The sequence below is a fragment of the Phalacrocorax carbo genome, chromosome 8, assembly GCF_963921805.1.
Source record: "Phalacrocorax carbo chromosome 8, bPhaCar2.1, whole genome shotgun sequence".
In the NCBI taxonomy this organism is placed as follows: Eukaryota; Metazoa; Chordata; class Aves; order Suliformes; family Phalacrocoracidae; genus Phalacrocorax; species Phalacrocorax carbo.
The window spans coordinates 18163506-18190978 of NC_087520.1; the positions used below are offsets into that span (position 1 = coordinate 18163506).

A 27473-nucleotide genomic window follows, 5' to 3' on the forward strand; every position below is an offset into this window, starting at 1 on the left:
AACTGTATCACCACCGTTTACACACCCCATTTTAGCAAGGAATGTACTTCCCATAGGCGAAAGTGAATATCTGTTAGTAGGAATATTTAGGAAGCAAGCTTAATCACCCACTTTTTTAACCCAAACAGAATTCTGTCACCAGGAAGGTTAAAACCTTCTACTTTCAAACTGGTTTTGCCACTCCCAGACATTAGCGTGCATACAACAAAACCAAAATCTTCTCAAGAGCAGAATCAGTTTCACCATAACCTTTTCTGCAAATTATGAAGTATGAAATAGGGAGCTGAATAAAAATTCAAGAAATAAAATATTGAGAACAACATGTCAAAATTGAAACAGTAAAAATAAGAAAATAAACTCCTCGGCTGTCATGTGAAAGTCCAGTGCCTCTCTGTACACTCCTCTGACGCAGTAATATCTTTTCTTTGCCATTGTACATCTAAGTCTGTTATTCAACAACATCCCAGGAAAAGCCCAGATTCTACTGCTCATAAAATTGAAGCAACAATAAAATATGAGGTCAGTTTGAATTATGTGGTATGGTTTGTTGTGTTTGTTGTTTTTATTCTTTAAGATTTACTTTACATATGCACTTGAGAAATTACTATATGAAATAGCTACTGAAAACTTCATAGCAAGAGGGAAAAAAACCCTGAAAATTAATTTCCCTATTTTTTCATAAGATTCAATCAGAAGTACAACACATGAATACAGTTGCTCATATTTTATCTTATAACTTTCCCAGCTTCAATTTACTTTATTCATGGTACTCTATATTTTTTATAAGTGATATGCACACATGGTATTGTCTGGTATCCAAACTTTTAATTACTACAATATAAACACCACCAACGTAATGTGGAAAAAATAATAGAATTCATTGTCACCAATATGTCTAGCACAGCAAATATTGGTGGATACTGAACCTGAAAATATCTGCGAAGCATCTTACAAGACCTTTCTCTGTGACTTGAATCCTCACACCTGATGCTGGAGACAGGCTGGCTGCAGTGGAGTAGGGAAGCTCTCCAGGAAGAAAGGGAGATGAAGGGAGGAAAGGGAAAGTGCATGGCACTACCGGATTCAACGTCAGGACTCTCTAGGTTCATTCCAATAATGCATCACTTTTCCAGACCTCACCAGGTATAGCTGGGCCATCAACATAGAAGTGGTTCTGTATATTCACAATTATTTGCTTTTCATAGGCATTATCTACACAGAGCTACCAAAATCACAGTGTTTTATTGCTGATTTCTTTAAACACACACAGACTGACACAGTATGACCTTGAACTATTTCTCTTGTTTTGCTGAAACTTGAGATTGCTTTATTTCTTCCCATTCATTCTTGTCTTGCTGCTCAATTCAGAATCACTACTAGGAAGATAAAAGCATCCCTTGATCATTTTTTGGTCTGACACCATTTTAATAACATGGTTTCAGTCCTGGAAGTTCTCCTCCTCCCCCAAGACATGATTTTTTTTTCTTTCCTGACACACAAATGTAAACCAGAAACATCTCGACTGTTTAATATTATAATATCAGAGTAGAAATCTCATCATGAGCATTTTGTTACGTCCCATTCTACCAGTGATATTACTCATTATATACAACAATGATACTAATACAAAAAGTGCCAAGGTAACAACCTTCTACTAAAGACAAAAAACAGTCACCAACACCATTCCAGATGCTTTCTCTTTTACAATAGGAGAATTAACCTGATCTAAATTCATATCAAATAGAAAGCCCTCCTTGTGGATTTCCATTTGGTCTACTGGTTCATTTCAGCACTCTAAAATATTACCAAGATCTGCTCTGAGTTTACATGCTACTTTTCTGTTCTCCTTTCTTCTACCTAGGATTATGTTTCCTCTTCTGTATTACTGGTTTGTTCAGCTTTTCACTCTCATCTGTCTAATGTCGGTTGAGTTTAACTGCCTCCTCAACAGCCCGTAACTGGTCATTCAATAACAGTGAAACCAGGAAAAGAGAAGATTGCAGATCTGTTGCAAAAGCATTCTGAACATCAGTTCTGTTTTCACAGATTTTTAAATTGAAAGTTACTTTATTTTACAACAGGTCTTATATTTTTGAGAATAACATAGTTTTCAACTCAACTTATAAAAAAAGAACAACTGCTCTACTTAAAAAAAAAAAAAAAAAATGCCCTGGAAGAGTATTTGCTTCAAGCTCACTACCTAAATATAATCAGCACGTAAGCTTTACTCCGGAAAAAAGAATACTGTAGGCTTAGGAAAAAACACATGACAACTGATGGCAAACACCACTTTTGAAAAGTTTTTTGTGATGTTTTGGAATAAGCATTTACAGGATTGAATAAAAGGAAATTAAAAGTAAGCATTCAGGAACCCTCTGGTTTATTCCCTATACTCTGTACCTGTGGGTCCCACAGATAATTCCCTCTAAAAGCTAGCACACGACATCAGAGGTGAGCTATATTTCTAATTGACTTCTTACATTCATATGTATCACAAAAAGATTAATTATCTTAAGTCTCACAACTCAATACATCACGTTGAATTACAATTTGGTGACAGATGTGCTGTTATATATTCACATTGCCATGCCTAAAGAAGAGATGGCCAGATCAAGACAGCATTAAAAGCTGCGAGATATGATAAAAATTTAGAGCCTAATCAGACTTGTGAAAACAAGAGTGTTGATTTTCAAACTGGATTGTCAATAAGGTGGTTTGTCAAGAAGAATTTTAATATACAAAGTAAAACATTGAATTTAAATGAGTTTCCAGTATTTCAATTTATCTATAAGCATTTCACAGAATCACAGGTTGGAAAGGACCTCAGGGATCATCTAGTCCAAACTTTCTACCTGCTAATATTCCAAGGTTCACAGAATTCTAATTTATGATAAAATTAAATCATTCTAAATCTAGAGGTGCAGAAAATGGTCATATGCTTTATGAATGGATTTGAATAGGAACAAAATAATACTGTTAGAGCAATTTCTAGAAATGAAGCCTCCTCTGTGCTACCTAGAGATGTACTAGTTGTGACAAAATAGATTTAATATTACAAGAAAAGTGAGAGGTATGTTTTGTTGGTCTTGGTTTTTTTAATTTAAGTACAATGATATAAATTGTGATAGAACCTCAATATTAAAGAAAAAAAAAATCACCTTTTGGAGTTGAACTAGTGTTTTGTAACACAACAGTTTAACTGCAACAGGAAAAAAGCCTCAGCAGTACCTTAAATAAATGCAGTGGTCTATGCATCATGAGTTCCTTCTAATATTGCTACGTATAAATGGATAAAATCTCATACCAAGAAATGTCTTGTTTTGTGCTAGCATCCTGCAAATCAGAAACCATATCAGAGAGTGAATTCCTCTTGAGGTACAGATTCTTGTTACTTCCTCTTCAAGACAAATACCTAGCAGGCTATTGATCTGCTGCTGAAGGACACAGTGTTTATTATGTAGGAAACCACTGCTGGGCACAAGCGTGAGAAATTAATCATGGCTTTGTAAGTGTCCACACTGTGGTGCTGAACCAGTGGGGCAACTGTCAATCTATATGATAATGCATCCCAAAACTTCATAAAATCAGTGATGTGAAGAAGCATTGATTTTTGAGCTAACCAGGATTTGTGAGAGAGTAAGACTAAAAAGTTTACTGAAGTTAACACCTCTGTGTTTATAATAGTTGCTTCATACTTGCGTGTTTTTTTAAAACAACCAAGCGTACAGAAACCCTTATCACAAAACCTGTCCAAGTAAAAATGAATTCCACATACTTGTTTGTTTCTTGTGTGACATTTCATCATGCCCTCCTTTCTCCTATGAACATCGTTGTTAGAAACATTACCTATTCAAAATGGATTCACTGCACTGTGTTTCCAATTACTTAATAATTCACTTCATATAAGGAAGAAAATGAAATGCAAGCAAACGGACTCATTCTTTTATCAATGTCTGCAACAGTACGAATGAAAGTAGGTCCTGAGATTAAATTTTCTCAGACAAAAGGTGTGGCACAGTGCTTCCACTGAAATGGGAGATAATCACGTTCAGAGAAGTGAATTCATGCTACAGAAATAAATCCAAATCATTCCACAGTGCCAGAATTTCAGTAGTCAGGCTTTTTATTTCAAATTATGCACAGTAGCCTTATCAAAACTATATGAAAGTCAAGGGAAGTTGTCATATTTTCTGTAAATGGTATCATTAAAAAAAAAGGACCAAAAAAAATCAATTAATCAGTCACTGATTCTTTTTCAAGTACTGGCTTCCTTGTATGCATCACTATTAGTAAACATACATTTCCTCTTTGGTTTGATGAGGAAATGTATCCTGCTATGCCTAGGGAGAGGGCATATTACTTGAAGATTCAATTTAAAACAAAAAAAGACAGGATTACAAACAAAATCAATTGCACTTTTCTGGAGTTTTTTCTATCAATATAAAAACTGTAATTCAGTTTTGCCTTCTTTGCTTTGACAAGCAGTTGACTGTGTTTCTAGTGCCTGGCAAACTGGCTTTGCTGAACTGAGACAACTGTCAGTAAGCGTGGGGAGGAGCCTAAAATAAACATCTAAAAAAATCCTCTTCAGAGAGGCACCCAACATGTAAAAAATTAAATTTTATCACAAGTAATATATGCAGCAGAGACCTGGCTTCACTAGTTGGTATCAGCTGCCTGGATAGTTGCTCTGAGGGTATAATGCTTGGGAGATTCCTCTTCACCTTCTCAGAATGGCAAGCAGCAAAACCTTTAGTTCATATTTTAACTAAGCTGAGTTCACACTTTCATCACCCTACAGGATGGAGGACAAATTCCTGCAAATCCATTTTTATTATTTTTCCTCTTTGGTTTAATTTAAAAATATGTGAGCACAGAAAATTCCCCAGGTAAAAATTTTTAGTGGAGGAACACGAATCTGGGTTACATGCATTTGAAAGGACAGCTAGCTTAACGCAGCTTACTTTGAGAATCAACCACTGTACAGGAGTTTTGTCACAAATTATTATTGCACTGTCTAAAGTCTCATCTCTATGAGCTTAAACTATACTAAACAGAAGTGGTTTGCCTCAGTCTGATGCATAGGTTTGCTTTCTAAAAACCCCCCAATACTTACCAATAAGCAAAAGGCAAATTAATGGGGTGGGTTTTTTGTTTTTGTTTTTTTACAACTTCAAAAACGTGAAAAACCACACAAAATTAAATGTGATTGTTACGAATTAGCACCACTGTTAAAGCTATTAGCTATTACTTCAAGCTGTGTACAAAAATCACATACAAGAAACTATTTCTCTTAAATTTCTTTCTGCTTATCATCATTAAGTTTAATTTAATGTACTCTGAGCACAAACTCCTGTGGAAGATTATTGCATGGAAAGTAAATTTTATGCTACAACACAATATATATTGTATTATATGATATACATGTAATAGAGTTTCCTGATATTGATGATAAAAAAAAATAAACTCCACACCAACATTAAAATGCAGCTTTAGTCAGACTGAGAAAGAAAACTGAAAAATTCATCTTTAAAGGAATACTCATGTATTTTTAAGGATGATCACATTCTCATACATGTGCTTTAAGAATATATTGAAGAAAAAGGCCTACCATTTTCCTCATCTGACTTATTTTCATTGTCGGAGTCGGTAAGCGTGAGCGCTGAGTTTTCACGACTTGACAGACCGGAACTTCTCCTGGACTTGATCCCTCTTCCCCACAGCCTGATGGCGTGCTCCGGAGACATTCCTCCCTCCGTGTCTGAGTCAGCATCAGAGCCAGTGCTCAAGGAATAGCCTTGATGGAGTATTCCTATGTCTGAGCAGTAGCCACTTCGATGGGGAGAGGGCTCACAAATTCCTAGTTCTGCAAGGGTGAAGTTTGTTCCTAGAAGGGCATTTAAAATCAAATAAAAAAAAGTTTAAAAATTAGGGGATTTATTTTAAGTTTGAAAAATAACAGACCTTTTTAATTTGTCTTAACTATGCTGTATGCTAAACCTTTGTAATGAACTACATACAGAAATCTCTGGTGCACATACGTAGCAAGACTCAACTAAAACATATTGAATGTAGTTAACATGGTTGAAACACAAAGTTAAGAAAGGTCTCTAAATTTTAGGTTACTCTTTTGGACCCAAATAATCAATCACTTAGGTATGGGATTAACATAAAGCTCATGACAAGTCCTAATGACATGACCTTCTTTATTATGTGTCTAACCCTGTATTTGCAGGACCAGAGCATGAGCTTTGAAGTTGAACGTTTGCTTACTTGAAAAGAGGAGGTTTTTTTCTTAGGAAGCTAATTTTCTCACACACGAATCTTCCACAGAGATAGGATTTTTTATTCTAGTTTTCTTATAGTTTCCTATTCCACAGAAAATAAACACTTATTTGGGAACAGTTTCCAGATATGGAACTTGAAAGAATGCAAACCTATCAGTGATGTAACTTGAAACCTTGTCAGCAGTTCTGCACTTTTACCTTTGGTAAGATTGGTAGTTTAATATCTACTATAGAAATCAAGAGAGACCTCATAATCACTGTAATTGTTTTCTACCTTTTTTACCATATTCAAGAAGGCATGCATCGACACCAAAATCAAGAGGTCACTGGGTTTAAAGGCAAAACTTTCAGGAACATTGTCAAAACATGTGACCTTTAGTAGTTAATAATGACTCAGTGGACAAAGTCTCATACATTTTTAAAGAACATGGAGACCCCTGGGGTTCTCAGAAAGTATGGACTTGCTGGCTGATTTCTGCTTATGTCTGTGTGTCCTACAGTAATGAACAGGATGGCAAAAAAAAAAAAAAAAGGATAGGGAAATATACATTGGTCTCTAGGACTTTCAAAGGTTTTGAAAAGCAAAGTGATTTTACCTAGCTAATTTTTTTTTAGTTTACTTTAAAAGCTTTGTTACATTGGGCTAAAAATGAAGAACAAACACTGAATCTGCCAATTATTTAATTAATTTCTTAACTCACAGGGAACCTAGATTTCTGGTCTGTTTTCTAAAATGGTAGTTTTATTTTGTCCACAAGCAGTTTATATTTTCTCCTCTTCCTCTATATATTTACCAGAATGAAGCTATACAGTGGAAGTTCAAATACTAAAGAAAAATCATACTTAAGTGTCTTTCATTAGTAAAGATGCTAAAAAAAATCCAGTTAAGTATTACAACTTCTTTCACAGACTAGCCAGGGAAGATTATACAGTATGAAACCTATCTGGGTCATCTATCTGTATCAGCCCTCTCCAGTCTCGCACCTAGCTGTTAAACTATTTTTTTGATATGGGCTGTATGCACACATCCTACTTAGCATTTATTCCTAGAGCTCATCAGTTAAAGGAAGATGGTTGATTTCTTCTGGAAGACTGAGCTCCATCTTAATCCAGTTACAGCTAGAGAGCAACATAGAGCACGATGAGAAGAATGAAGCATTTAGTGGCAATGTTAAAAAAAAATATAAAACAGCTGAAAATAAAAATGTCAAGCTCTCTTTCATCAACACTAAATTAACCCAAACCCTCCTAGTTAGGAGGATATTTTATCCTGCCTTATAATATTTATTCTAGTAATCAGAAATTTTGTGGTTTAGTCAAAAGCAATGATCTGAACAGTCCTAAAAATGAGCTTCTCAAGTGCACTTCAGTCTAGAGATTTTTTGCCCTTTTTCTTTTTTAAAATAACTAAAGAGCTCTAGCATGACACTTAGATGAAACAAAGTTACTTTTAAAGAAAACATAGATTTTAATCAAGTGCAATTTCAGTAGAAGACATTAAACAAAAACAGATCGATTGACTAGAGTTTTGTTTTAGCCATATTAACAAACTAACCTTAGACTCATTAAAAAATAGGTCAAAATCAGCCCAAAATATAAAGTATCTATAAAAAAATGAGTCAACTGAAGCCTACTGGCCCCACAGTTTCTGACCTACACAGATAGAGTGCATGTTGACATTAGATACACATGAAAATCACAAAACTCATCATGAAAGTGAAGTTTTTCAAGTTTTTTTGTTTGCTGGTGGCACCAATGTCTATAAATACACACCAATTATGAATATATTAGCTTAATTAAGCTGTTTTACATACACAGTAAAACATTTTAATGATATTCTGTGGATTTTAACAGCCATTAAAAGCCCAGATGATTTCACTCTGATTAGCATCCTGTATTGATGTCAAAATCTGACTATAACATCTGATGCAAAAAGCAATCTTCAGAGAAATTCTTACTTCACTTGTCTGAGGAAAATAGTAAAGGCCCTGAAAGTGGAAGGAAAATATAGTATGCACAGAATTCATTCATCCATTCAAGTTGTATTATCTGGTAACTTGGCATCTTCCAGAAACGTATAGAAAAATACTTGAAAACTGACCACATTTTAAAAATTTTAGAAGTGGATCAGATCAACTCAAGAAAAAAAGATGGAATCAGCCGATAAGCCTCTGGGAGAGGATTTTATATTCTGCTTCTTGGAAATCTCCTTACAGCCTTACAACTGAAAATCTCAAGCATTCTGATGATCAATATGAAATATTCTAGAGATTTCCCTCTCTAGCAAAAACATGTTCTTCTCTGGTAGACTCTAAATTAGTTTTATTTATTGATTTTCAGTGTTTGCTTCTGCAAAATATTATTTGAGAGTGTTCTGTAAGACAGCATACAATGTCAGAATAACTTGTCCTTGGATAACCACATAAGAACGTATTTTGGAGGTGTTTTTTCTAAACTTTTTCTTGATCTGGATCATATTCTCCTACATGCCTTGTTTCCCTAAAATGAAACTGTCCACATCTCTTGGATAACATATGAACTGCTTTCACTAATGTAATATTGTTTTATTTGCCTAGCCATTATTGCGCATTCAGGTATTAATGGCATTAGTAGACCACTCTTGTAAATTCAGATAGAGAAGAGATATAGTTCTGGATGCACAGAAATAATTTATCCAATAATTCACAGCAGAAAGAACCCTACTATTACTTTTCAAATAAAGTACAGTCTCACAAAAAATAAGAAAATGTATAAACCATTTCATATCCATTCATACTGGCAGAATACTCCGTATGGGATCCTGATGACAGAAAGGTCACCAAGAACAATGCAGCCTTCCTTGGCCCCACTGTCAGTAGAAACTATAAACTGGAGGAAGCAAACACAGATACAGCCTGGCCTGGGGTTAAGCATCTCCTTCAAGAAGCATCGTCCTTACAGCTCTTCAGGTGATTTGGAAATCAAGCAACTCAAGGCCTCCTAGAAGGAAAGCAAAGGAAGGAGGGCAGCAGTACCTGTTGCTTGCAACACCCTGGGAATTAAAATTGTACTGCTGTGTATTCAGAGAGAGAAATCTGGTCCATGAGCTAAAATGTGCTACTAGCTCTAGCCATCAGGGCAGATGGATGGCTTCTTACAGTTTATACAGCACACTCTATATCTAGGGCTTGCATGGGGGTGAGAGTAACTGCATTAAACTGAAACTTCACTTGCAGAGTAGGATGAAAATGTGCAGGCAGAATCCATTCTTGCACATTCAAAACTTAAGGGTGTTTTCTTTCAGGTTCTTGTAGCACCTGCTACACTGCTGGTGATACTAAGTGAAAAGAGATAAATAACATCAGATCCTTATTGGGGGAAAAGAAAGAAACATCTTTCTCTTGTAGAACACACCACAAAAAAAGAAGTCACAAGGTTTTTTGCTTTTTCGTATGCAGCAGAGCTTACTACCCTCCAATTCACTGAAAGAGCGCTCAGGCACTGGCACAGGCTGCCCAGTGAGGTGGTAGAGTCACCATCCCTGGAGGTATTTAAAAGACGTGCAGACACAGCACTTCAGGACATGGTTTAGGAGACATGATAGTGTTGGGTTGATGGTTGAACTTGATGATCCTAGAGGTCTCTTCCAACCTTAATGATTCTAAGATTCTATGATTCCCAGTCCCTTCTTCCCCACCTGCAGAAATCACTAGACCATTTTCATTAAAGAAAAGCAGTTAATACCAGCTGTTCCCTTAAGGTGTATGTAATCTCTCACACAAAAATAGACCAGTAGCATACTAGTTTAGAGGTGTAATATAATGTTATGCACTTGATCATGATTGCCCATAATCTACATGCTGTGAATAGTCTCTCAATAGACTAGAAAAGATGTTTTCCTTTTAATGAATACATTACTGTATTATCTCTTGAGCACATTTCATTTTACAGAAATTTACTACTTAAGTTATTTGGTATATAAATGCTTACTAAAAGTGTTTAATTGAATGATGCACAATTCTACTCATTATCTCAGCTAAGACTAAAAAGCACTAACCGTATAAGCAAAGGTTATTTTCACCCAACCTCTAGGAAGAGGTCTCATTTGGGTAATTACAAACTGCAAGAATTGCCCTTCTGAAGATTAATCTAATCCAGCTGTGAACACTACAAGATGCCTCAGAGGAAGATATCTGAAACCAGTAATGCAGAGATATGATAAATTGGCCTTCAACACTAGATCAGCAGTTCAAAACTGGGCTAACTCTAAAATCAAAAGGATAAATAACACATACGTTCTTTGCTACTATAATCAATTACAAGAAGTAAGACTAATAAGAATACATTTATTTAACACATTCTATCGCTTCTCAAATTTTTGTTATGTTCATAGCTATAATGATTTTTGCTGGCATGACTACGACAATTTAGCTCCAATCTGTGGTATATGAAGAGGCCATCCTTTTTAACAAACTCTGATGGACACTCAATTTTTCTCAATTCTTTATGAATTTATTATATAATATTCTCATTTACTATAATGACAGGAAGAACAGATGATTACAACCTCATTTTTTAACCACTCATTGTACACATTTTTATCATTTGTCCCTTTTACTCTTCTCCCCATCCAATAAACAAGAGTTCTTTGTATTTCACCTGTTTCAATACCGTTTTCCCATGGATAAAAATCCTGAACAACAAAATGTTTCACTTAATTTTGTTTCTAATTCTGCCCTACCAGATACTCAAACTGAGACTCCAAACCTAAGGTGAGGGATACACTACTGTCTTCCTGAATTTTTTAAGCTTCTCAAATATTTTATTTACAACTTTTGAAAAAAAATATATTAATGTAAGCCCTTTCTTTGTAAATGTCCTCCTCCCCTACCTCACCCCTCCTTGATACAGAATCGAAGACTGGTAGGGGTTGGAAGGGACCTCTGGAGATCACCTTGTCCAACCCCCCTGCTTGAGCGAGGACACCCAGAGCAGGGGGCACAGGAACGCATTCAGGCAGGTTTTGAATGTCTCCAGGGAAAAAGACCGCACAACCTCCCTGGGCAGCCTGTGCCACTGCTCTGTCACCCTCACAGGAAAGAAGGTTTTTCCTCATATTTAAGTGGAACTTGCAGTGTTCCAACTTGTGCCCATTGCCCCTTGGCCTGTCATTGGGCACCACTGAAGAGAGCCCACTCCCATCCTCTTGACGCCCGCCCTTCAGATATTTATAAGCACTGATGAGATCCCCCCTCAGGCTTCTCTTCTCCAGGCTGAACAAACCCAGGTCTCTCAGCCTTTCCTCATAAGGGAGGTGCTCCAGTCCCCTGATCATCTTGGCAGCTCTCCGCTGGACTTGCTCCAGCAGTTCCACGTCCTTCTTAAACCGGGGAGCCCAAAACTGGACACAGCGCTCCAAATGTGGTCTTACTAGGGCAGACTAGAGGGGGAGGATAACCTCCCTCCACCTGCTGGCCACACTCCTTTTAATGCACCCCAGGATACCATTGGCCTTCTTGGCCACAAGGGCACAGTGCTGGCTCATGCTCAACTTGCTGCCCACCGGTGCTCCCAGGTCCTCCTCAGCCGAGCTGCTTTCCAGCAGGTCACCCACATCCATGCGGGTCTCCAGGCTCTTCTGCCAGATTTCTTCCTCCTGGGGATGCACCGATCTTGAGCTCTGAGGAAGTGGTTCTCGAACACTGTCCAGCTCTCTTAGACTCTCTTGCCTTCTAGAGTCCCAGCCCATGGGATTCCTCCAAGCATGATTACACATGATTCTAAAATATACTGCCTCTTTCTGGTGGTTTAAATATACTTAAATCAGAAGTATATTTTCTGTGCCACATACAGGAATTTTAACTACAATGACTAGCCTCTGTGGCAAGTTTAATATTAGCATAAAACATTAGTGGAAAATTATTTCTCTTAATATCATTGATATTACAATGACTGCAATATTCCATCTCTGAAGAAAGAACAAACTCAACAAGGAAAGCACAAGGAAAAGCTAAGTTCCTCTTTAGCTGTGATCCCTCCAAGTAGAGGAAACACCGCATAGCTCGGGAGGCCAGGTAAGAGAGAGCAGAAACCAGCCGCTCTAGCCATGAGACTCACCAACGTACAGCATGTTACTGGGGTAGCTTTTCCTCCCCTTTATAATAGCCACAAACGTTACTACATAAACTGAACCGTTTACCTGAATTCTGCTAACATGCTTACTCCTAATTCTCTATTCATTTTCCCTAATAATAGTCCCTTGGTACCATGGGGAAGGGGCAGTGTAAGCTCCTGTGGAACAAACTCACCACTGATCAAACAGTAAAAATACCAGAGCATGGATTCCTTAGAAATTAGACAAATCACAGTAATGAACAAGTTATACCTTCTTTTAAGTTTTAAAATCTATAGCTGGGGATTAACTACAAGTTTCTGTTACTGCCTACTAAGAAGATTTGCAGATGACATTTTCATTTAAGATTATTAAATTCCAGGAATTGCTAGTCAGGAAATTTAAACATTTTATAACTAAGCAAATGTTAACATTTAATGATGAAAAACCTTACTTTTGTAGATCACATTTGTGACAAAGACATCAGGAAATGCATTATAGATGTTACTGAGAAATATGAGAATACCATGGAGGTCTTGATGCCTATCTCCGATGTGCTGTCACCCAACCCACACGTGTGTATATACATACACACCCCGCTCCAGTAACACTTACTACCATTTAGAATATACATGTACATTGTGAAATTTTGTGACAAATACAAACACAGCGGTATGCGGACAACAAATTCTCAAATTGAACTGAAACACAATGGTTTTCTTAAAAGTTACACTCTGGTAGCCTTGGTCCCTTCTGCAGCAAAGAAGGTTAGAAGCAGCAAACAGAAATCCATACACAAATTACAACACGTGGTTTGAATTTGAAATAAATTTTCTAGCTTCTCTCATCAATGACAGCAAAATCCTTTAATTGTCTTTTTCATAATCCTCTTCTGCTTTGCTTCTTTCTAGCAGCGGAAATGATTCGGAGATCCCCCAGCGTAATACCAGGATACAGATGTTTCTCTTTTTGACATTAAGTCTGTTGACAGTATTAATACAGTAGATTCATATCCATTTAAAAAAATTATAAGGTTTATAAAATCTAGCATCTAAAAAGACTTTATTCTAGCTCACAATATTATATAATCTTCAGTTATGTGATTGTATTCTATTTTTTCAGTAAAATTTCCTCCTTCAGTGACTGTGGAGCTGCTCTCATTTTTTTTAACCTTCTTCATTCAGTCTTTATGTAGGAAATAGAGAATACGATATTTTTAACTACTTCATATGCATTTTCTACAGTTATGCTGAATGTAGTCTCTGAGAACATCACAAGCACTACTTTATTTATCTTCACCTCCTTGTGAGGTGAGCTTTTATCATCCCCATTTTATAGCTTTTAAACTAAGGAAAGGGAGAACAGAACAGCCTCTTTCCGGAGCACACGCTAATTTTGGCAGAACAAGTGCCATCTAAAAATTGTATTTCTGGCATCACTTTATGGTGATGAACTTCTTTTTAATGATATGCTGGTTTAGTGCAAAGTATGCATCTATCATTTTCTCCTCAAATGATGATGTTAATTAAGGACAAAATCAGATTTGGGAGGTCAAGAGGATGGAGCAAGGTGGCAAGCATGATTATTATTTATTTACTATATTTATTTACCCAACACAGCCCAGGTTAAAATGTAATTCTTCAGGCTAACATTTTACTTTCTTAGGCAGTCTTTCATTTATTGTAAGCTTTCCAACTTTTCCAAGCTCTGAGGAATGGTAAAAGGAGAACAGCTTCATTTATTACAAAGGGATCTGTTATTCCTACAGATCTGTCTATTCTGAAACCTGAAGGAGACAGGAAAAAGAAGTATGGAATTTTAGAAGCAATTACTCTGCTCTCCTCTGCTGCTTCACCCTCATGCATTCTGGCTAGGCACACTTCTCCTCCTCGCTGATTAAGTGCCAGCAGAAGGCAAATTCAGGGCTGAGCCTCCCCTATTATTCCCTGTGCCGGTGCTCAGCAGCAGTGCAGGAAGAACAGCTATGGGAAAGTCCTGCTCAGACCTGACCCCACAGGCTGGCAGCAGCTGCTCGGCATGCATGCAAGCTTTCATCTGTTCTCCAGTCAAACGCCAGTAACTTTACCATATTTCAGCAGAGATTATAGACAGAGAGCAAGAAAAGTTTTTTCCAAACTGGGAAATTCTGATTCAAAGGATGGAGATACTTTAATTTGATCAACACAATGGTCACATGATGTTTTTACTGCAGGCAAAATCACATATTTTCTCTAGCGTCATTCTTAGAACCAGTCAGATAGTCCCCGTCCATCTCCAAACAGATCAACCCAAAGTATTAATGGCAAGTTTCAACCTGAATAGTTCAATCTATCGAAGTTTTGAGGCGTTACTATAAGAATTGTATGCAAATACAAATATACATGACACATCAACATGCAAATAAGATCTTCCTTTCTCAAAGCAACTTTACGCTTCTCTGTGTATCTACTTATCTCTAATAAAATGCATTATCATAGAATCATAGTATCATTAAGGTTGGAAAAGACCCTTAAGGTCATCGAGTCCAACTGCTAACCTGTCACTGCCAAGTCCACCACTAAACCATATCCTCAAGCACCACATCTACCCTTCTTTTAAATACCTCCAGGGATGGAGACTCCACCACCTCCCTGGGCAGCCTGTGCCAATGCCTGACAACCTTTTCGGTGAAGATTTTTTTCCTAATATCCAACCTAAACTTCCCCTGGCGCAGCTTGAGGCCATTTCCTCTCGTCCTATCGCTTGTTACTAGTGAGAAGAGACCGACCCCCGCCTCGCTAGCTATCATTTAGAAGGGAATGACTGCTTTGTGATCAAAATCAAATTAAAAATCCACAGGGTTTTGTGTGCTAAACATGCACAATGCGCACCTGTATTTGCGTAAGTATGTCCCATATCAGTGATGGCTTTCTGGGCAACCTCCAGCATAATGGCAAAAAAATCTGCTCTTTTTAGGGCTACTTAGAATCTACTGAGACCATGAATATGACCAGTAATCTAAAACAACTCTAGTCCAATTTTCTGCACTTTTTGCTAAAATGACAAGAAAACATGATAAATGTTTTGTATTTAAAAATACAAGAGAACACTTTTTTTCCTATGTGAACAAGACTGGAAATTCTTCTGCAGATGTGATAGTAGACATTTTAGCATTCTGAAATTAGTTGTGCCACATTACTCATGCCAAAATACTAAAGCACAGAGTTAACAACTGGGTTGTTGTGCAGCGTTGGGGGCTAGCAGAAACTAACTTCCACATAATGAAAAAAAAAAAGGCTGAAGGCAACCCACAAAAACTGTGACTGGGGAAAAAGAGCACAAATTCTGTTCTTTTCATCTGTAAACTGTAGACGACAACCTAGTGCTAACACAACTGTCCAAATGATCTAACATACCTCTGTAGTAACAAATAGCGCATTTTGGCGATAAAATCTGTACCAATTCACAGCTATGTACTGTGATACACTCCAACAAGAATGTGGTTATCAATGACTAAAATCCAGTTCCTATTACTTTTTATTTTACAAGCAGCAGAGAAAGAACAGAACATGAAGCTTCATAGCAAGTCATGATGTTCTTGCTGTAAACTTCCCAGCTCCAGTCCAAACTCCATCAAAGTAACAGTGGTTTTTGGAGGGGCTGTCGGTTGAGGATTTTTGGATGGAATCTTATGAATAGGAATTAGGGTGTATATTTTCTATTCCCAGTCCAAAATGACTCAAACTGTGGCATAGTTTTGTTATATGCCAGTTTCCTTTTTAGAGATCATGAATTGCTAAATAAAATTCACCACAGAAGCACCAAAAAGATTAAGAATATACTGGATTTGTATACATAAAGTAATAGCTACCATAAAGGAAAATGAAAAGGATTATTTTCAAATTGCTTTTTCATATTAAACCACCTGCTGCACACCTGATAATATCTCCTGTCTCACTAAAATAGTATTTTCCTTTGAAGGAATGACAACTACGGCTCCATGGAAAATGCAAACTTTGAAGAGGAGTCAGTTTTAAAGATGGTATAAGGAGAGAATGGAGTGCCATCCCACCAGAGAAGAGTGAGCATTTAGTATCTGTATTGACTCTCCATGTCTGAAATGCACAGTTAGATGCATTTGGCACAAAGAGGTACAAAAATTAGACTACTATATCCACATAATCTAAGATCTCAGTTTTCACCACTAAATAACAGTATGAGCCATCTGCATTCTAGTCTAGCTCACGAAGATGCTGGTCTTCTGTTGAAAAAGCATTTTAGTTATCACAGAAAAGGACAGTGAGTTGTCCTTGGTCTCCAGAAAAAAAACCCTCAGTTGACCATAAATATAAAGATATGAGTACTTTTGGATAAAATCACTGTACAGCTACTAATCTTCATTGATACATGACTTTGAGTTCAATTATAAAGAAGATTTCTAGGAAAATCTGTAGGAAACTACCAGGGGATAAATTAGCTGCTGATAATTTGCTGAATTCATGAAAAGCTTTTTCCTATTTTTATACTGTTAAATCAAGATTTAAAAACAGTAAAAAAAAAAAACCACTGCTCATGACTTGATAAATAAATTGTGCTCCCAAGAAACAATAGAAGTCACAAGGAAAAAGCTTTCATACTTTCATAACTTTTTAATTGGGAGCTCTCGAAAAACCTGAATTGGCTGTCATCACAGACAAAATGTTAATTGTTTTCGTTTATACCTTGCTTCACAAGTTAGGAACATGGATACTCGATATTTTATGAAGGTCCCCAGGCACATATAAAGATTCCTTAGCACTAGCAGCTGTCAGCTGTTTAGTCACAAGGTGCTTCTTCACTGCAAACATCATGTCACCTAAAAATAATGGTAATGTAAATTGTATCCTGTACAGTAGAATAAAGGAAGTTTAAACCATTATTTGACTCAGAACTTCTATGTTTACGTTCTGAATGATGTTGCTCATAACAGGTTTTAGAAATGCCAGAGATGCCAGCCTTTAACTCTGCATTTCTAATCCGGCTACGAGGACAATCAGCAGAGTAACATGAATGACTTTGAGGACTGATAAAGGAATTAATCTAAAATGGAAAGAGCTTCTCAAAAAATTAAAACAATTTAAATGCACCACCATATGAACTAAAAAATTATATTGAACAAATCCAGATAAACTTTATGCCAAACTTAAAGAATGATGAAACTAAAATCATTTGAGCAATGTAATTTTGAAAACAAAGAGATATATATATATATATTATGATCAGGTATCAAGGATAACAGATTAAGCTCTTTGAGACAGTGTACCTACTAACAACCACATTTTCTTTTATTCATCATTTGCGTTCATTTTATGAAGAGATCAGGAAACTATTTATTTGATTGAATTATAAATTGCTTAAAGCTTTTAATTTTTAATCCCAGTAAAATAATCAGTTACTTTCATGGCCAGTCAGTTGTGGTATTATAAATGCAACAGTTGGCACCAACTCAGACTATTATGGGTCCTGAACTTTGCTCCAGATGAAATATACACCCTTAATACAGGATTTCTTCTATCTACCAATGACTATAATTTGTAGACTGCATATACAATCACGAACACAGAAACTGAGTGCATCCTGGCTTTTCTGGCATGTGCCATAGCTGCAATGCTATAGGCAACAGTGCAGCAGATCCACCAGTTCCATCACTGGAAGTGACTGGTCATACTAGGTTTCTGCAGAACTATGGAAGGAATCATAGAATCATTAAGGTTGAAAAAGACCTCTAGGATTATCAAGTCCAATCGTCAACCCAATACTACCAGGCCTTCTAGACCATGCCCTGAAGTGCCACGTCTACATGTTTTTTGAACACCTCCATGGATGGCGACTCCACCACCTCTCTGGGCAGCCTGTTCCAATACCTGAACACTCTTTCAGCAAAGAATTTCTTCCTAACATCCAAGATAAACCTTCCCTGGCACAACTTGAGGCCATTTACTCTTGTTTCCACTTGTCACTTGGGAGAAGAGACCGACCCCCACTTCACTACAACCTCCATTCAGGTAGTTGTAGAGAGCGATAAGGTCTCCCCTCAGCCTCCTCTTCTCCAGACTAAACAAACCCAGTTGCCTCCACCTCTCATCATAAGACTTGCTCTCCAGACCCTTCACCAGCTTCATTGCCCTTCTCTGGACACACTCAAGCACCTCAATGTCCTTCCTGTACTGAGATGCCCAAAACTGAACACAACATTGAAGGTGCAGCCTCACCAGTGCCCAGTGCAGGGGCACAATCACCTCCATGCTCCTGCTGCCCACACTATTCCTGATCCAAGCCAGGATGCTGTTGGCCTTCTCGGCCACCTGGGCACGCTGCTGGCTCATGTTCAGCCGGCTGTCAGCCAACACCCCCAGGGCCTTCTCTGCCAGGCAGCTCCCCAGCTGCTCCTCCCCAAGCCTGTAGCGTTGCATGGGGTTGTTGTGACCCAAGTGCAGGACCTGGCACTTGGCCTTGTTAAACCTCATGCAACTGGAAAAAATATGACCTCCTTCCATGCAGTTCTTTTCCTTCCCTACAGTGGCATTCTCCACACACGCAAAACAAGCTGCTATTCTGATTCCCTTTTTGCTAGTCGCTGTATAGGCAACTGCAACATCTTCATTTTAGCCTGTTGCACTTGGGCTGCTGTGTTGGCAGGCACCTGCTGTTCCCAACATTCTCTTTGTACCTTAGAAGCACAGCTCTGTTTTGTTAATGCAATCTGTTTCTCTATTTTATCACAATTTCTATCTGTTCCAGTGATATAGAATTTCAGTTCCAGTGTTTTAATGTTAATTTAGATTACTTTCTCTTTTTTCTTCTTCAATGAACAGGAGTGAAGATTTGTGGTATGTGCCAATAAACAGATTATAGATTATGCCTATTCTAACTTTCTGCTGTTTGAAACTGTGTCTTTGTTTTTATAAAACTGCATTTTAACAATAAGGCCAGTTGTTGCCCTTCCATTGTCCTTTCCCTTCTATTTTTGTCTCAGATTTGAAGGACTGCTGGCACTGACTTTAATCTGGTTAATAACAGAATGGAGATGCAAATGTGGCAAGCAGTAAGTTAAGCTCCAACCACCACTTCAGCATTGATTCTCTGACAAGGCAATATCAAGGTACCTCAACTAAAACTATGGTTTTGTCAAATCATCTTTTATGTGTGGGAAAATGTTGACCTCATTTTTAAAAACTTTTTAAAAACTAATTTCCTCCCTCTAGGTCAACTATTCTACACAAGAACCAACTGTAATAAAAAAACATTTTACTGCCTAGCCCTTCTTTATTGCTTAGTTCTGCATTAAAAATCTTCATCTAAAATGAAAATCTTAGTGAGACATTATTAGAAGATAACACAGTAAATGCTACAGAGAAAGCCAGACCAAAATCTGGTTCATTTGAAAGAGCGTTACTGTGCAGGCTGTGTATCTGACTATTTTTAACACACACGTCATCTCACTTTGTAAGTGCTTTTACTTGCTTCGTAGGTGCCTTGCAGATCAGGTGAAATGATAAATTCACATCTCACTGATAAAGGTCAAGTATAACTACGTATTATATGATGCCTTTTTTTTTTTTTTTTTACATTGCTGACCCGAATTATATAATTCCTTGGTTTTAACAAGAGCGAGATTAGATTGGGTTATTCATTAATCCTCACGCTAGTTCACACTTTTTCCAGTTGCCAATCATTTGCAAAGAAGCATTTTAGGCTAGTTCACATATTTCTTTTTTGGCTATATGGAAGTCAGAGCTGTTTTCAACCTAAAATCAGGTTTGTTTTGAAAGGAGTATGGAGTGAGTAAGAAGAGCACTGAAGACTAGGGAAAGTAAAAACATCTCCCTCCTGCTCACAGGATACCTTACATGAGAGAGCTCACCCATTCTGTCTCTTTTTCCATTATGTGAATACTGTCAGAAATACTGCGGCTGTGTGATACTGTTGTACAACTCATGCCTGTGGCCTTTCACTCACTGTCCTGTCTGAAAAAATTTTTCTTAATTATAGGTGTGATAGAGCACATGAGCTAAGCTGGCCTGTAGCTTCAGATGGCTTAAATACCATGACAGACTCTGGATACTTCACAGATTTATCCATCACTTTCAGCCTGATGAACTTCTGATTCAGTTAAGCATATTAAAACTCATTAGCACATCTATTTAAATTTCAGATTTGTGGTTCTCAAAGGCATTTGGTTGTTCTATTTTCTTCTTTGTCATCTTTTTAATTACTTTAGAACAGGGAAGAGGCATACGTGTTGGAAAACTACCCTTGATTTAAGTTATGCTACAACTTCCGTCATGGAAACAGAACACAGCCTATATTTTATAACTTTTTTGGGCTGTTTGTTTTGGGTTTTTGTTTGTTTGTTTGGTTGGTTGGTTGGGTTTCTTGTTTTGTTTTGGTTTGGGTTTTTCTGGTTTATGGGTTTTTTTAAACTGGTAATTTGGTAAACAATGTGAGTGGATATATAATCAAGGAGAAAGCCATTTCATTCAGTCTTCAAGGGGAAAGCCAGAAGTAACAACCCAAAAGTTTCCAGGGATTTCTGATCTGGAAAGTCAAAAGAGAAATCTATAGCTAGATAATCAGAAGTGTACAGTACTGGTCAACTGCGGTCCCATAAGTCATTTTAGGAATAACTTCAAGAAGTCCAAAACTGGGGATCCACAAATCAAGACATTCAAAATCAACTATGTTCTCTATAGCAGGGAAAGATTTTTTTTCTTTTTAAAGCAAAAATGATCTGTACAAAATCATAAAATGTTATGAAATATGGCCTGGTTAAAATCAAGCCCTGAACTAATCATATTCCTGTTGATTCTTTTTAAAACTACTAATATCTAAGAATATGTTTGAAAATGAGCTTTAAAGTAAAGTTGCTTTTAAAATTAAATGCAGGATAATGTGCATGGAGACACCCTCAGGAACTACTCACCCAAGTAAATACTGTGCACTTACCATGTACATACCAGAATTTTCCAATGTGGTTTTGAGGGTTGGAGTGCCCTTGCTAGCACTGCGTCTGTATGTCTGCCATCTCATAAGACCGGCTTGACCAGTCACATCTATCCAGAATTAGTAAAACCTGACTTCAGAGGACTGGTAGCCAAAAATTTGCAATCCTGAAACAATGATTATCAGGCATAAGCTGTCTTCTAGCTAACCCACCAGAGCTATATTAAAATGACAAAAACATTGTCATTTAGCTTCCACTTTACCTAAAAATTTGGCTTTTGATCTTTGACCTATTTCACAATACCTGCCTCCTCAGAGTTCTACTGCAGGCGCAGCACATGGCAAATGGTAATACTGCTGAAAATTTGTTTCCATTGCAGGCTAATGTCACTGCTATTCTTTTATCAGCTTTTACAATTCTGTTATCAGCAAACTGCCCTTTTTGGAGGGGGAAAAGTACCTACAGAAGGCTGCTTTTATGGATACCTCAAGCCTTTAAAATAAACAGTGAGAATCCTGTGGTCACTATATGCTCCTGTCTTAAGAGCAGATGTGTCACTGTATAGTTTTGGTATTAAGTACTGTCAAGCTTCCTTTCAAGCAAAGAACTATGTATCTACTTAACACAGGACACAGGCAACTTTTGTAAGTTTTATATATTACATTTATTTCAAAATGCTTGGCATTATTAATCCTTTTTATATTGTTAATATAAAGATTGTACTTCAAAACCTCAAAAACCCAGAAAGTTTATTTTTTTCTCTCCTTTTTGCATTGCATGCGCTGACGAACTAGCCTGCTCAGCAAGCATTTAACAGATTAGACACTTGAACATGGTTTCAGGCAATGCTCTCTCATGTTTCTGCGTATTGCCTGATAAACACTTCAAAGTAAACCGCTCATAAATATGAAATGAAAAGCCGAGAAGTCGTTATGCACAGCTTTGAGATACAAATCTCTTTATTCCCCTCTGAAGTGGAGTTTGATTGACATAATGAGTCATAGATCCTGTCCAGGGACACACTGCCTTATCCCCTTTTCCTCAGGAGACAGGGAGTCTTTAAAGAAATCCACTTCAGAACTTCCTGATAGACAGCTACGAAAAGTTGAACACTACAAAAATTTATTATTTTGTATTAATACCTACTTTAACAACTATGACATATGTCAAAGATTGATTCCAAAGCCATGAACAGGCCCCAGCATCTAAGCCTTTTTAAGGAGGACAAAGACAAGATATATATTTTATCTAGTTATCACTGACACGGCAACACAAGCCTTGGTTCTGCAAACAAAGGAAGACTCTTCAAGCCAGAGAGGGCCCTCACGGAGGTGGGTACTGCGCCCTGCCACTGCAGGGATCTGCACTCCTCCAGGGCCTCTTTGTGAGTTTGGGGAGTAACAGCTCCATTCCCACCCATTCAGGAACAGCTAATAGAGCTTCGTGAAGAAACAGGTGAGCTCTTTTGGCTTGGGCTAGTCCAGTACCACGCCTCGCATGTCCCCTTTGATGTTTGCACAAGCAGCTCCTGACTTCAAAACCTCATCACACACATTTACAACACAAAAGCCCTTTACTGCTTTGCTTTACCTGCTAGACGTGTCTCTCCTCTGAGTGAGAACAGAGGGAGAGTGATGGCCAGGGAATGCTATCACCGTGAGGAAGCCCATATTGCTGTGACCCTCATTAGAAGGCATATTTATCAGGTACAACCCCCCTATAGTCATTTCCCATACCTAACAGGTCTATGCTCTGAAGGAGATGAAGACTTTCATGAGAGAAGGAGCAGTCAAAATCATGTAGCCTGAAAAACCTCTGAAATGCTAATGTAGATATTGCTGTTAATAAATGATATCCATACGAAAATGACAAAAACTATGGCATGTGCAATTGCTAGCCATTGCTATTCCACAAAAAGTCGAGCTTTAAGCCACCACAGTGAAACTGCTAAGCAGTAAAGTTATAAAAAAAAATTATGGTGTAATAAATTGCTGCCCTACAATGTTATATTCATAACCTCATTTGTAGTATTTGTGGAGGTTTTTACAATGAATCCAACAAATATCTGCCTAAACTGAGATGCAGCTTCTGGCACTTTATTTGCTAGCCATACTGTATGCATTAAATTATACATCGTTACTGGCTTTTGTTAGTAGCTACTCCCTATGAAATAACCGTGCATAAAGCATACAACACCCACCACTCACAACTTCACTTTCTTTTCTTACTGGTAGTGCTACTAGACATAAGCGATTCACATAATTTATACAATAATACAGGCATCATTAAGATTTAAAAACCAACAGTAAGAAATTAGCTTAATTTGTGATGTTCAAATGCACTTTAAAATATTTTTATTTTGCCAACAAAATTTAAAAGGCTAGCATCTATAAAAAAGCATACAGTGGAACAATGAAATGATGAGAAGACAAAATATTAAAAGAACTGAATTCATATTACATGTAAATAATGAAACATTCAAGCCTAGTTTTGCAGCAAAAGGCTGAAAGGGAGATTTAGAAGCTTAAGAAGATGAAAAACGCACAATGTGGTATCGCCATCCATCTACAAAGAACGCTGCTGCTTCTTGTCAGTCCTCAGTCACTGAGATTACTAAGACATTATTTTTCCCTCTCAAACATTTATTGTTAAAAACTTTTACTGTTGTTGCTTATTGTTTGCAAACTGCAAACACATTTTGACCCTGCCCTATATATTGCGAGCACTCTTCCTTCTCTGCTGTACATGATCATTCCCATCTTAAAAGTCAATAGTCTGCACTGGCTTTTCTAATCACTAGGAAGCAATATATATTTACATCAAAATACAAATACGTGAATTGCAACTACTGAGCAAAATGGGGAAGTACTGAAAAAGCCAAAAACTAAATCAAAGCTTATGACTATAAACAGCCGTTCTCCAATTTTGAAATTTTTGATTATAGATTGCCCTTTTTATCTATTAAAAATCTTTGGCCCAAATTGCAACTGTTTGTAATTGTTTTGACTATTTGTGAGGAATCATTATCATACATACAACTAAGGAATTACAGGCATGCATCTTGGCATTTCTGTGAAAAAAATGCTGTGCACAAGTATTAATTTTGACACATGTATTATTCCAGGGTACTGTTGATAGCTTGCCACGCTGAAAGGTAAATGAGGAATCTGAAATGTTCTGAATTACTGAAAGTCTTCACAAGATCTTCTGCAGCACTCAAAATTCATATGCAATTTAATTAATATTAGACATATTAGTAAAATTAGATACTTCAAAAAAGAGCTAGCCCCTAAAATAAACAAGTCTTACTGATGATAACTATGTTAGAAATAACATGTGTTTCTAAAAACTAATGTTATTTTAACAGATTATACCTCTGATACTAGCTTTCATTACAAGATTTGAAATATTTAGAAAGGGCTTCAAGCAGCATTAGGTATTCTGGTGAGGTCCAAAAAGCACAACTGTCAGTCATACCCTTGGCTCTGTCAGTCACTTCAGCACACTGAAACCAAGTTGTCTCCAGGATAAGTGCTCCTCAGAGATCTGCAGTTGCTGCTTGACCTACAGCTCAACAGCAAGTTCTTCACTCACTAGATCTGTTAGCCCTTTGACTTCATTCATTCACTAGCTAATATAAACACATCATTGAAGTGAGTGATTAATTCAATTTCTTTAGAGAGAGTGCTAAATTCTTGAAGCCTCTGGTATGACTATCCACAGAGGCTCCAAAATATTTATATAATTAATTATTAATTATGGAATTGCAGTTAGAAGTCTAGTAAGAGCCACTAAGTTTTAAATTTTTTTCTTTTCATCCTCCCTCTAGAAACACCCTTTCCTTACTGCACCATAGTTTCATTTAATACAGACACTAAACTAAGCATCATACAACAAAATTCAACAAAGGCAAGTGTAAGGTCCAGTGCCTGGGGAAGAACAACCCCATGCACCAATGCAGGTTGTGGGTGACCTGCTGGAAAGCAGCTCTGCTGAGGAGGACCTGGGAGCACCGGTGGGCAGCAAGTTGAGCATGAGCCAGTACTGTGCCCTTGTGGCCAAGGTGGCCAAGAAGGCCAATGGTATCCTGGGGTGCATTAAAAGGAGTGTGGCCAGCAGGTGGAGGGAGGTTATCCTCCCCCTCTAGTCTGCCCTAGTAAGACCACATTTGGAGCGCTGTGTCCAGTTTTGGGCTCCCCGGTTTAAGAAGGACGTGGAACTGCTGGAGCAAGTCCAGCGGAGAGCTGCCAAGATGATCAGGGGACTGGAGCACCTCCCTTATGAGGAAAGGCTGAGAGACCTGGGTTTGTTCAGCCTGGAGAAGAGAAGCCTGAGGGGGGATCTCATTAGTGCTTATAAATATCTGAAGGGCGGGCGTCAAGAGGATGGGAGTGGGCTCTCTTCAGTGGTGCCCAATGACAGGCCAAGGGGCAATGGGCACAAGTTGGAACACTGCAAGTTCCACTTAAATATGAGGAAAAACCTTCTTTCCTGTGAGGGTGACAGAGCAGTGGCACAGGCTGCCCAGGGAGGTTGTGCGGTCTTTTTCCCTGGAGACATTCAAAACCTGCCTGGATGTGTTCCTGTGCCCCCTGCTCTAGGTGTCCTCGCTCAAGCAGGGGGGTTGGACAAGGTGATCTCCAGAGGTCCCTTCCAACCCCTACCAGTCTTCGATTCTGTGATCTCTGTTTTTATGCAGTTATTGTACAACTAATCATCATGTTTTCATTTCTTGTCCACACTTTCCAGGTTTGACATCAATACAACTGCTTAAACAATAGCTTACTGTTGGTCCTAAAGGAACAAGATTTCCATTAAATACTGCAGGAGATTGAGAATTTAAAAAGCGAGGAAAAAAACCCAGAACTCTTATGCATGTGCTGGTTAATGCAAGCCTTTCCCTCCATTACTGGAGAGAACCAACAAATATTTAAAATTACCTATTATATCAATGTATAACAAGGAGTCCGGAAAGCATTCTGACATAAAAATCTGGGAATCTGACTTAACATTCCATTGCTGTGACACGAAAAATGCCATCTTTTGTATTCTATATGTAACATATAATATACCTTGGCATCTTCTGATCCAAATATTGCACTGTGATGAAAATACTAATCAACACAAGTGTCCAACCTAGAAGAGGATGTTCTCTGCCAATCATGGTGACAATCTTTTTTCATTTCTAACCAGACAGGGAATATACATAGCCTGTTTGGATTCCTTCTTAAGTTCGCAAATGTGGCTTATGTTAATCAAACAAGTTCCACGTAGCTGGACTTATTGGGGTAAACAAATCCACAACATATTTTGGAAGCATCTTTAGGGACTTCCATCCCTGCTTAAATGTCATTCTGTAGAGAGGAAAGAAGGAATGTTTTTACATGTGTTATAGTCAATTCTAGTTTTACATACTGGAACAGCTATAACTGTAAGAGAGAGGCCATACCTGCTACTTCACTCATCTCAATGGGCTTAAGCTTCCGCAGTTTTCAAAAAGCGAACCAAACCAAAGAGCATACACAAAAATGCCACAAAAGCCCACAGAAGTCTGGAAAACATGCAAAGAGGAGTGCTTCACTTGTCAAGCTGCTGGTAATGCAGGCATTCATTTTCATTACACACAGAACAGTTGCAGCTTAGTCTAGAGTAATGAGCAAGAGTATTTTCAACTCATGCATATGTTTATATTTACAAAAAAATCTTCACATTTATGCCAGTAGCTAAAAATTATTAAATTAGATAAAAATTTCTGATGAATAGTCAAACATTCAAGGATGTTGTAACTCAGAGCTTATTTGAAAGCAGGCAACCAATTGGAAGAAAATGTTTTTGAAGTCAAACTAAAAAAAGTAAAATATAGAAAACTATATGCACTTTGCTTGCCATTTTCAACAGTGACATATATATTCTAGTACCCTCAACTCAGGAAACAATTATTTTTGGATAAAAAGCACTTACTTGGATGACCTGCACTGCACAGCTGTCTGTGCAACAGCCAACTTGCTCAGCAATGGCTGAGCTCAACTTAACTTGAAGGATGCCTTCAGAAAGACTGCGTTTCAGTGATGGAAGGCATGATCCTTCCTACACAGTATGCACTGTACTACGCATTTAGTCCTTTGAGAGCTTT

General features: G+C 37.7%; 1 protein-coding gene across 2 annotated transcripts in view; it reads right to left on the reverse strand.

The window, feature by feature from the left end:
• TENM2 (teneurin transmembrane protein 2) overlaps positions 1-27473 on the reverse strand; it is a 699068-nt gene that overhangs the window by 484885 nt on the left and 186710 nt on the right. For both annotated transcript variants that reach the window (XM_064458951.1, XM_064458950.1), the window contains exon 4: positions 5612-5887. In XM_064458951.1, the coding sequence (XP_064315021.1) occupies positions 5612-5887 (276 nt within the window). The remainder of the gene's footprint in view (positions 1-5611; positions 5888-27473) is intronic.